The sequence below is a fragment of the Podarcis gaigeae genome (assembly GCF_964106915.1).
Source record: "Podarcis gaigeae genome assembly, chromosome: 5".
NCBI classification, from domain to species: domain Eukaryota; kingdom Metazoa; phylum Chordata; class Lepidosauria; order Squamata; family Lacertidae; genus Podarcis; species Podarcis gaigeae.
In genome coordinates this window covers 65,873,064-65,885,450 of record NC_139681.1, presented here as the reverse complement: position 1 = coordinate 65,885,450, position 12,387 = coordinate 65,873,064, and the positions used below count along the sequence as shown (strand labels likewise).

The window sequence follows — 12,387 nt, the reverse complement described above, 5'->3', positions numbered from 1 at the left end:
TAAATGGCCACTAAAAGGAGTCTTTGTGGCTGCTGCAGGCATCACCATCCTCCCCAATATTATAAGAACACTCCAAATTTATCTGGTTTCAGAAGTTCAGTTGCATTTTTCCAACCTTGTAAGAGCCATTGACTGCAAACTATAAGGTGTACAACAGATTCATAGAAGGCGGTTGTTACCACAAATTGGCTTTTTGCAGCATCATTTTTTTCTTGCACAGAGTCTGAAGAGAGCTGTAATTGAATCATATGCCTAAGGGAGGCACTTGAGCTTTGAGAGACCATAACTTCCTATATTCTGCCATTTCCCAGACCCCACATAGCTTCTCACTTCCTATGGTGTTACAGCCAAGAAATGCTACTAATTCTGAAAGCAGGAGAAGCATGTCTGGGAAAGGGACAAACTAAGTCCCTTGTCTGAAGCACCCATGCAGCAGCCTTGGGAGGAAACCACACCACACATGCTTGTTTGTATCAATGGAATGGGCAAATCTTTTGTGAACTAATTTAAGCTCCATTTCTTGTTCTAAAACACTACAGAGGAGTCTCCATGTGAAGCCAAAGAGTGCCAGAATGGCGGGGAATGCCAAGTGGCCAACAGAACAGCTGTGTGCCTTTGCCAGCCAGGTTTTACAGGAGAAGATTGTGAGACAGGTGAGCTAACAATGAATACATTTAGCCCACCAGTCAAGCAGACAAAAAGAGGTATTTGGAAGCTGTTCCAAGGTAAGTCAAGGGGGTTCTACTATCAGAGGCTGGACCGCAAAGAGCCTATGTACACACGTCCACAGTCCAGCAGCAAGCATGTCTTTTTCTGCACACACATGGGATTCTTTGCTCTCTTCCATTGAGTGGGCTTATGATACTATGGAGAAGCTTCACAACAGTGATTCCCAGCCCTGTTTCTACCTCCATCCTTATGAATGACAACCCTTAAATCATCCATATGCAGAGACCTATATTTGTTTTAAACATGGCTAGGCCTGCAGTTGTGGTCAGGTGTTGATCTTTTTGTTGTTGTTTCTCCTTCGCAGAAATAAACGAATGCGATTCCAACCCATGCCTGAACGGTGGGCGATGTATGGACCTAGTGGACAATTACACCTGTGTGTGTGTGGCGCCATTCACAGGACAGCGCTGTGAAACAGGTGCCCTGATTTCATAACTGCGTGGTGGCACCCTCCTTCTCCTCCCCACATAGCCAGATTCCTCTCAGTGGCGGACTCTTTGCTCTGAACCTCTCTTTCTTTACTCTGTCAGACTCTCTCCTTAGGCCCAGCCCTGTACTTATTGTTGTGTATAGTTATTCAGCTGCGTTGGGCTGTACTGAGGCTCCCTACTCTTCTCCGCTCTAGATCCTTCAGCCTGTGAGGGCAGAAACTGCAGGAACCGACAGACGTGCAACTATATTCGCCCAGGGCGCTACATCTGCACATGCTCTCCAGGCTACTATGGGAACAACTGTCAATATGGTGAGCAGGATGACCCCACATCACCTCAGAGAGATTGTCTAAATCAGGGATGGCAAACCTGTGGCTCTTCAGTTATTATTGGGCCACATCTCTCATCATCCCTGACTGTTCCCATAAGGCCGAGGCTGATGGGAAATGGAATCTAATAATATAGGGGAAACTGGTTCGCTATCCCTGCTAGAGTAGATTCATTGAAAAAATCTGTTCACCCTCATTTTCGTAAATGTGCACCCTTTGATTTAGGGTTTTGTTTTATGAAATTATTCAGCTACTTTGGATCAGATCTACTCAAATTAATCAAGACATGTATTTATCTAAGGTTCTTTTGCAGGCTTCCACTACTGAAAATTCCAAAGCACCCTAGCAACTATGCAGTTAGGATGCTTTTCCTGATATCCAACCAAAGTCCTTTGGGCTGCAGTTTGCACCCTGTTATCTTCTCCACTGTAGACATGGAGAACTGAACCCCATCCTCCTTCAGAGTAATAATTCATGTGTTTGAAGAACACCTAGCCCTTTTTCTTTGTGCAATATTAACCAGGCATGTCCCCTCTTTCCTCATGTTGTTGATCTCTCACAAATATTTTGTAGGTGGGCCCAGAATGCCCAGTGCCTGCATGTCCAATCCATGTCAGAACGAAGGCACTTGCCTTGAAAGCAGCCAAGGATATGTGTGTGAGTGTGCGGAAGGATACACAGGCACCGACTGCGAAGACAGTAAGTGTACCCCAGTCTGTATACAAACTACGCATTCTGTTTACAGGGAGGGGTGCTTTACCCAAAGCAGCTATGTTGCAGTCTAGCATGAAAGGTCATATGGACAGGGGAGCCATTATATTGAGAATTGGGTTTTTGGTTTATAAACACAACGGTAGCAGAAAAACAAATTAATATAATATCAAAACAGGGGTGGGAGGGTGGAAGTGGTGCTGGTCAGTGTTCATAGCTTTTCTCACTTTCAGTTTACAGGGGTGTGCGAAAATGCCTTTACATTCAGCCAAGGATGGAGTTCAGTTTAGACTTCCCAATGGAGGCAGGTTATTAAGAAACAGGCATGCATGGAAGAGATTAGTGTTCCCCACCATAATAAGTATGTCTGATTCAGACTCTGGCTTCTCACTGTTGCTTTGGGTAAAATGAAACCCCACCACCAAAAAACAAACAAACAAAAACACCTCTTAGGGGAAATATGGAGAATTATGTGTGGTTGGGCACTAAAATATATACATGACCACTTGCATGTAGTGATGATGGCACAGACATCCCAGCACAAGTTGCCAGTAGGGGAAGGACATGTTAACCAGTGCTAGAAACTCTCAATGTAATGCCAATATAATGACTTAACCTGAACTACACACACACAATTTTCAAGAGCAACCTGTGATCTTGGCAAATTCCCAGAGCCAACAAGTGCTCCAAAAGATGGCAGTCCTTTGGTTTCCATTAGGTCAAAATGGGTTGTTTACATCAGCCCCTAACTGTGGGACCACATTCAACAAAGTCAGAGGTTCTCATACCTTTCTTTTTTATACGCTTGTGTGGAGCAAGCTCTTCTTTTGATGATTCAGGTCCTATAACAGCCCTTTCCCAGTCTATATAGACTTCCATCACGCCGTTGCAATTGCTAATGCATCGCAACGTGGCCAGGTGGTACTTCATTTAATGGAGAGTCTCCTGTGCTAAATTTATTACACACTGTGCAGTATTGTGGGAACTGCAATTTTCTCCATCCTATCACTATGTCTTCCTGTTCCCCACCCCACTTACCCCTATAAGTCCTTTTTGCAATCTTCCATTTGGAGGCAGTGACCCCATGCAAGGAAACACTGGTTCATGTCATTCTCCAGAAGGAGAGGGGAAATGGGTTGAGTGTGAGGTACGTCTCTTACAAGAAGCAATGAAGCTCATTAGAGTCACTGAACAGAGCACAGATAGGACCACAAGGGAGCCTTTGAAAGGTGGAGCTTGATGACTCCAGTGGGGAGCAGCAGCAGCTGGTTTGTAATTTGCAGTCTCTTGGGTGTTAATTAAGGTAAATATCTGAGGTCATGAGAAAGGGAGTAAAGGTTCTGTCACCACAACACTTGTAGCCAAACCTAATCCAGATCCCTCCCCACAGCAGCCTGAACAACACTCTGTTGGTTACTGGTGGGGGTTGTGAAGGCCTCAGTAGCTTGAGCTTTTGCTGGCACAGATGAGCCTCATTAGTCGTCGTCCCCGCCACCCCCTTGGCTTTTTACAGAGCTCTCAGAGGACTGCGAGTGTCGGAACGGGGGGAAGTGTCTGGATGGAAACGTCACCATATGCCAGTGCCCTCCAGGATATTTTGGTCTTCTCTGTGAATTTGGTAGGAATGTTGTTAATGGCTACCGATAGGCTATTCTGTCCACCTTCTGAATACTGGTTTCTGTAGCTCAGTAAAGCTCTCCACCAATGAGCTCTTGCTTTGGAGAAAGATGAGCATTTTTCAGACAGCTTAAGGCAGGTTGAAAATTAGATTGCTGCTTGTGTATACACTCATCCCACTTTTACTTATGGCAGGGACATAGTCCATATGCTGTTGGACTCCAGCTTTGATTAGCCCAGCTACTATGGCCAGTGGTCAGGGGTGATGAGAGTTGTAGTCCAGTGGGACATGGTGGCACTGTGTCTAAACCACTGAGCCTCTTGGGCTTGCCGATCAGAAGGTTGGCAGTTCGAAACACTGTGACAGAGTGAGCTCCCATTGCTCTGTCCCAGCTTCTGCCAACCTAGCAGTTCAAAAGCATGCCAGTGCAAGTAGATAAATAGGTACCACTACGGCGTTTCCATGTGCTCTGGCTTCCGTCACAGTGTTCCGTTGCACTAGTAGTGGTTTAGTCATGTTGGCCACATGACTGGAAAGCTGTCTGTGGACAAACGCCAGCTCCATTGGCCTTAAAGCAAGACGAGCGCCACAACCCCATAGTCACCTTTGACTGGACTTAACTGTCCAGGGGTCCTTTACCTTTTTTTTAAAGTCCAGCAACATCTGGAGGGGGCTGATTTTCCCACTCCTGGCTTGTGGTAAGTGAGTTTTGCAAAACCTGTTGGATCAGAGACAGCGGTGGGACAAAAAAATACAACCCACCATGTATACCACAGGAACTGATATTTCTCTCAAACCACTTCAACACTCTTAAATAATATTGTCCATGTCTAGCCTTTGTTTCTGCCTAAGACAGGAAAAGGCGACTCCTGTAGTGCTTTCGTTATGGAAATCCAGCTCTTTTTCAGTTACCAAGTCATCAAGATGACTCTGAAGATTCCCACTGACAAGGATAACTGTCTTGATTTTGAGTGTATCACTGTTACATCAGTCATGCTCAGTTTCAATCTCCCATCTAGAGATATAAAAGCTTAATAATAATAATAATAATAATAATAATAATAATAATAATTTATTATTTATACCCCACCCATCTGGCTGAGTTTCCCCAGCCACTCTGGGCGGCTCCCAATCAAGTGTTAAAAACAATACAGCATTAAATATTAAAAACTTCCCTAAACAGGAAATCTTTTTCAAGCCAGCCATGTTTCCACAGGTTACACCCCAGTGCCCCACCCCATAAAAAAAAGAAATCTAACGCAGAGACAGTGGATAACATTGCATGACCCTCTCTGCTCTTCTGATCATCACCTGAAAAGCATAGAGGACTCAGTTTTCTTCTTCCTTGGAGTACTGGGTTGGGCACAGAGAAGTAAACCTCTTTGCCCAGCTCAGCACTGCAATGGTGAGTAAAATATACATGCACACTGCAAGGATCAGCTAAGGAGTGGAGGCGGGGCTCTTTGCATGTTTGTGTGAGAATGTGGGGTGTCTATACCCACTTTTGGGCCACAGTCACTATAGGCATGTGGCCCCCAGGGGGATTGCAATGGGGCAGTGTAAAAAAGTTAGCCTCCCCAGTGTAGAATCCTCTCAGAGTTAAAAGCAATTTAGAAACATGACATAACATCTATTTTAAGGGAAAGTGCCTTCAGATCCATGTATCTGCTGGTTTTACTTGTATGTTTCTTAATGCAGGTGTCACCCCAAAATGTTTCTTTTAACTGTTGGGGTATTTTTAAATAAAGCTCACCTGCATGGTACTGAGCTGCATGACAGGGAACTGCTGTGTGTTTGTTTCCTCCCCGCCACTGCAGAAGTGACCGCAACACCTTGCAATATGAACACCCAGTGCCCAGATGGAGGCTACTGTATGGAGTACGGTGGCAATTACCTTTGTGTGTGCCATACGGATTACGGCACAAACCACAGTAAGTAGGATAGGGAGTCTGGGCACATCAAAATGGGCTTTGAATCTGAGGATCAAGGTGGTGGGAAAATGCCCAGTATTGCATACCAGAGAAACTAATCCAGAACCCACTCTGAATTGTGAATACTAGGTAGGGTCCATACCCTGCAACATAAATGAAGCAGTTTCTTTGAATGCAAAAAAGACTTGGGAAGGTGCAATGCAGTTGATAGAATGTTAGTGTCGAATGCCGTGGTGAAGCTGCATGTGAGAAGGGGATGCATGAGCAATTCATATCTTCTCCTGTTACCTCTTGTTCTTCACATGCAAATCAGATCCAGGTTGAAGTCCCTGAGCAAATCGTTCCTTCCCTGGTAAATGAGATAAGACTGGGCAATCTCTTTGGGCCAAACTGCACATAAAAGTAACTGTGTCTGCACTGGATGCAGGGATTGATCATTATTGGAATCGCAGCACATATGCATGAGAAGCTCACCCCCACCACCCGTCCCACGGCAGTCCCAAGGAAAATCCCTCCTCTGAAAATGGTATTTGCATTGGCAAGAAATCCCCCCATTGGTGTCAGTAGGAGATTTCTTTCCAAAGTAAGTATTTGCTTCAGAGGAGAGATGATCTTCAGGACTGCAAGCAGGGGCTAAGTTTCCCTTCCAAGCCTTCTGCAATTCTTATAATAATCAGCCCCACCCTTCTCATGCTAGTTGTGTTTTTAAAAGCCTGCAGCACGTTTAACATCAAGTTTAGTTTGCAGTGGCGTAGCATGGGTTGTCAGCACCCGGGGCAAGGCAAGTAATTTGCGCCCCCTAACCTGTGGATTTGCGCCCCCTAACCCTAACCCCCAGATGTTGCGCCCGGTGCGGCCGGCCCCCCCATGCACCCCCCATGCTACGCCACTGTTAGTTTGTATCCTGAAAAGTGCTGTAAGCATGCTTTTTTTATTACAGAGATTGTGTAGCTTGTTTGCAGGCACTAGGAAGATCCCCATAAATAAATATCCTAAGAAACAAGGAGTTGTGGGCTAGAGGACCCCTGGGCTTATTAATTCAAAGATGTGTGTCCTTTTTTCCATGTCATTTAATTGAGCTCCTTTCCGTGGGGCAGGTGGGGTTTTTATTTAGCATCAGCCCATGTGAGGCCATGTCTGCTTTTGCAGCTGAGCCACCCTCTCCTTGTGACTCGGATCCTTGTCTGAATGGCGGATCATGTGAAGCTCAAGATGACTCCTACACCTGTGAATGTACCCGAGGCTTCGTCGGCAGGCACTGTGAGAAAGGTATTTGCCAACCCTGAATGGAAGAACAGAAGCTGCCTTTCCAAATCCTACTTTGATGCTATATATAGGGCACACTATCATTTTTTTTCCTAGTGCAGGGTGATGGAATTGACTGCAGGTAATGTTCTTCCCCTCCTTTTCTCTCCCGTGGCTTGTCCAGGGTATGGTTCTCTCTCAGGTCAAAAAGACATTGTGAGAAGCCAAGACAAACAAAAAACAAAACAAAAATTCAGGTTTTACTAAAATGTATTCTTCTACACAATAACAGCAATGCAGTAAAACAGGGTTTCCCAAACCTGGGTCTCCAGCTGTTTTTAGACTACAATTCCCATCATCCCTGACCCCCATTACTGCTAGCTAAGGATGATGGGAGTTGTAGTCCAAAAACACCTGGAGACACAAGTTTGGGAAACCTTGCAGTAAAACAATTCTGAAAATTGTAAAAAATAGAAATGGATATAGCTTAATAGCCTGGTGCCAACAAAATAGCACTTCCAGTTGCCAAACATTCAGAAAAAAACAGCTTCTAAACACCAAAATTATATTCAGCATACATTGTAAGGCAGAAAAAATGACATAGCAACCTATCGCAAATAAACACCACTTGCAGTTGCTGTTAGTCTGTTCCATTTGAGCAACACTTTTAGTTGACATAACTGTGAGACTGAGCAATGGTGATGTGCAAAACTTAAGCTGATGCAGACATCGGGACTCCTGCTTTGGAAGCAAATTCAATAAAAATTAATGACGCTTTATGTGGAAGTGCTTTTATTTTGTCTGCCGTGGATCTGTTGCCAGTCCTATTTCACTGGATTGGTCAGGGAAGGTGTCAGGGACACAGTTTAACCTGGCAAAAGGGCTAGAGGCCCATTGAGTGGAACTCCTCCTTCCACCTGCCTTTTAAAGGGGCTTGTAACAAGTACGGATGCTTTTTTTTCCTTCCCAGCAAAGCCAAAGCTGTGCAGTTCTGGGCCCTGCCGCAATGGAGGGACGTGTAAAGAATCAGATGGAGAATACCACTGCACCTGTCCTTACCGCTTCACGGGGAAGCACTGTGAGATAGGTATCTCCACTGCATGCACTGCTGCAATTTTAGCCGAGGGGATGGGGACGTAAAGGGACTTCTTGGGAGGTGTTAGGGAAATGTTTGCTATGAAAACTGGACCTTCTCTTTTCACAGGCAAGCCTGACCCCTGTGCCTCAGGGCCTTGTCATAATGGGGGGACCTGTTTCCACTATATCGGCAAGTACAAATGTGACTGCCTCCCAGGATATTCCGGGCGACACTGCGAGATAGGTATTAGTGTATTATTTATTTCATTTATGAATCGCTTCCCATGAGGCATTTGCAATGTTGAAATATATATTTGTGAAACAGTTACACACACACACACACACACACACACACACACACATTTTAAAGCAACTGTAGCAGCACATCCCAAATGGATGTTAACTGGGTTCAAGATCTCCATTTTGGAGGTTTGTTGAAAGAGGAACACCAAAAAACAATTGAGAAGGGGAGAGTTCCAAGTGTAGTTATGGGATTGGAGGCATCTTTCACATGTGAGCAGCACATGTGAAAGAACAGACATGCCCTTCGGGCACTGACTAAGCCAGAGGCTATTGACATTAGGCAGCAGGTATGGTTTTCTCCCCAGAGGGTAAAGCCATCAGACGGGGTCTCCTTTTGGCAACCTAAGGGGGTTAAGAACATAAGAAGAGCCTGCTGGATTAGGCCGATCAGCTTCTTCATCTCACAGTAGCCAACCAGATGCCTATAGGAAGCACACAGGCCGAACCTGAGCACAACTCATAATGGCTAGTAGCCATCCAGTCCAACACTGTTGTTTTCTTTATTTACTTCATAAAACTTACACACCGCTTGGTTGTGAAATCTCAGAGTGGTTTACAAAAGATATAATGACAAAGTCAATAAAAGTTCAGAACCCTACTTTCAAAACATACAAAAGTTAAAATATTAAAACAGATTAAAAGTACCTCAACTTTCTAAGCATCTGGGTAGGCTTGACTGAACAAGAATGTTTTATGCAGGTGCTGGAAGAGTACAGTGAAGGAGCTTGCTTGATCTCAATAGGCTGGCGTCAGGATGTTGAATCTCCAAGGAGTTAGAATTTGCTGAAATCCTTATTTAGAAATAATCAACTAAATAAATGAATGAATGCATTGTTTATATTGCAGATTTGAGCAAAGTGTTGAAGATTTGATTGCTTTCCATTGTAGAGGTAAAAAGTAAGCTAGATGCCAGACATGCTATGAAATTAGGAGCTGGATTTATCCTGAACAGCAATCAAAAGTACTGATCAGTGGTCTAGGTTGAACCATAGCTGGATGCTCAAAACATAGCTGCTTGGGTGGAATAAGGTTGTGATAATTATGTGCCTTGCAGCTAAGTCACTGAACTTCTAAAAATTAATCATAAGCACAGTGGAATGGGCAATTTCCATTGATTCTACAGTTCTTTAGGAGAGGAGGTTTAATCTTCTCCTTCCCTTCTGTGATCACAATAGCAATCCCCTCTCCCTATGCTGCCTTTAGTGATTGGGGGTCGACAACTTCCATTGGCACCAAAAGGAGCTTCCACCCTCCATTGGTACCAATAGAAATTTCCCCACTCCATTACTAACTGGAGCATGGGGGGTTATTTTCACTGGAATAGCTGCTGGTGAGGGAAGAATTAAATCTCCCCTCATATACTGCAGTCCTAGAGGAAATCCAAGGGGCCTACATTTGTGATTAAAATTCAAAATTCCAACATTGATGCAAGCTGAGCAGTTAGCGTAACAGAGTTAAGTCTCTGATGTTGGTGGTGTAAAATATCCTGCAGTGTGACTGCATTACTAGGGTTATAAATCATTTGTGTTACTGTCACATGTTGTTTCATTTTTTGAAGGTGCTTTTGTAAGCTCTGTTTGGAATACTAAATGGAACAATTTTGTATTGGTGGGCTGGGCTCTGCTTTCACAGCTCCTTCTCCTTGCCTCCTGCATCCATGTGAAAATGGAGCCACTTGTCAGGATCTTGGCAACAGCTATTTGTGCACATGCCCAGCTGGCTACACAGGAAGGCACTGCCAATCAGGTAAATGCTTAGAAAGGTAATGCCCCATAGTCAGCTGTGATAGGTCATCTGTCCTAGTACAATGGACCATGCCGACATTTTCAATTCTTTTAAAAAGCAAAACCATTCAGCTAATGTTCTGGACTGCTTCCGGAGTTTTTTGGAAGTTCTGTCTGAAAATTTAGCTTCTGTGAAATTTGTGTAAGGCAGGTTGGAACTTGCAGCTCAGATCCATGCTAATTATTTGCAGCACCACAAACTGCATTTGGGAGCTAAGAGCAGTGTCTCTTGGAACAAATGATGCTAACCACTGAAGGCTTGCCCTGGCGACATTAATTTTAGAGGCTGGCATTGCAGTTTTTGCTTCTCTGATGAAGGCAGGCCACAGCATGAGAACTTTTCTAACGTAACTCAGCAAGTCACTCACACAAAAGGGAATGTCCTTTTAGGTTCTGTGTGAGGAACTAGGCCTTCACTATCCCCAGTGCTCTCATCAGGGCAGAGCCCTTATTTACATCAGTGTTAATTGTGCAGCTCATAGACTATATAACAAATGCATTGCTCTATAACCTTTCTTCTTCCACCCCTCCCCCACTCTTTCTTTTCCTTATAGAGGTAGATTGTGGTACCCCCAAGGAGGTGAAGCATGCCCAGGTGGCATTTAACTCCACTAAGCTGGGCTCTCTGGCAGAATACCAGTGTGATCTGGGTTATGTTCTCAGTCCCCAGAATAACCCCAGGGTATGCAGAACACAAGGCGTCTGGAGTGACCCTCCAGAGTGTAACGGTAACTTGATTTTGTGTTTGAATGAGTGAGTGAGTGAGTGAGTGAGAGATCAGGTCCTTCTCAACTTCAAGCAACAGTTTCTGGTGACTTTAATATTTCATCAGAACTATAGTACTGTAGGGACGTGGGTGGCGCTGTGGGTTAAACCACAGAGCCTAGGACTTGCTGATCAGAAGGTCGGCAGTTCGAATCCCCGCAACGGGGTGAGATCCCATTGCTCGGTCCCTGCTCCTGCCAACCTAGCAGTTCGAAAGCATGTCAAAGTGCAAGTAGATAAATAGGTACCGCTCTGACGGGAAGGTAAATGGCGTTTCCGTGTGCTGCTCTGGTTTGCCAGAAGCGGCTTATGCTGGCCACATGACCCAGAAGCTGTATGCCGGCTCCCTCGGCCAGTAAAGCGAGATGAGCACCGCAACCCCAGAGTCGGCCACGACTGGACCTAATGGTCAGGGGTCCCTTTACCTTTTATAGTACTATACTCTTCAGTGTCTGATACCTGCCTATTGTTCTTGTGAGAAGACAAAGTGGAACCAGACCAGTGCCAGTTTTGGTTCCTGTGATTATTTTGGAGTTCTGGTGTTCTTGTGTATCTTGGAAGTCTGGGACATGTAGTTGATAAAAGGTGAGAGGAAATCCTCTTGGGGAAACCATAGCACTTCTCAAGCTTAAGGAAACAATGATGCAGAAAAGCCATTATAAAAGAACAATAGGTGCAAGCTGGGAAAAGCTGACATAGCCCATACTGTGAAAGGGAAGCAACCCCTCTTGACCAGCAGCTAACAGGCAGCATGTTGCCCCTGACTAGTGGTGCTTACTGTGTGACTAGATTTGTGTTTGCACCTCTGGTTCCTGTTATCCCCGGTTCCCATGCTGCCGTGGGAGGGGTTGTTTCTAACATGTACCTTTCCTAATGTGTAGGCTGCTCCAATCCACATGTCCTGGTACATAAGGGTGGGGTGGGTGTGTCTGTGTCTCTTTCAGGGCTTTTATGGTCTTCCATTACAGCTAGATGGTCATCTCTCCCCTCTCTGTTACAGAAATTGATGAATGCAGATCTCAGCCGTGTCTGAACGGAGGCTTGTGTAAAGATCGAATTGCCACTTTCCTGTGCTTGTGCAAAACTGGCTATACAGGACACCACTGTGAGTTGGGTAAGAGAATGTGCAAGTATGTGTGCCAAGAAGTTGCTTGACGTTGTTGCCCATAGCACCACATTGGTAGTATGTCAGGGCGTGCCACCAGTGTTACCATAAGCCCCATTGAGAAAGCCCTGGCCCATGAGGGACTTAACATTGAGCCATTTCTGAACCGGGATTATTTCCTAGGAGACTTGCTGTGGCCCAGAGATTCAGCAGCAAAGTTGCAGCTGGAACATCTGAGGACTGGCGGGGAGGCTTCTAATGCTTCTGCTCTCCCAGCACTTACTGCATCTGCCACTGGCACTAGATCCTGTGAGAGTCACAAGCAGCAGCAGCAGCTTAAGAAACCCAGTGAGGGACTA

The 12,387-nt window shown here is 45.1% G+C and overlaps 1 protein-coding gene across 2 annotated transcripts in view; it reads left to right on the top strand.

Annotated features, from left to right (window-relative positions):
* The window catches only part of SNED1 (sushi, nidogen and EGF like domains 1), a 76,520-nt gene that overhangs the window by 38,497 nt on the left and 25,636 nt on the right, over positions 1–12,387 (top strand). For both annotated transcript variants that reach the window (XM_083740102.1, XM_083740103.1), the window contains 12 exons: positions 540–653; positions 1,034–1,147; positions 1,355–1,471; positions 2,063–2,188; positions 3,714–3,818; positions 5,636–5,749; positions 6,899–7,018; positions 7,965–8,081; positions 8,199–8,315; positions 10,007–10,120; positions 10,713–10,886; positions 11,924–12,037. In XM_083740102.1, coding sequence (XP_083596228.1) covers positions 540–653; positions 1,034–1,147; positions 1,355–1,471; positions 2,063–2,188; positions 3,714–3,818; positions 5,636–5,749; positions 6,899–7,018; positions 7,965–8,081; positions 8,199–8,315; positions 10,007–10,120; positions 10,713–10,886; positions 11,924–12,037 — 1,446 coding nt within the window. The remainder of the gene's footprint in view (positions 1–539; positions 654–1,033; positions 1,148–1,354; positions 1,472–2,062; positions 2,189–3,713; positions 3,819–5,635; positions 5,750–6,898; positions 7,019–7,964; positions 8,082–8,198; positions 8,316–10,006; positions 10,121–10,712; positions 10,887–11,923; positions 12,038–12,387) is intronic.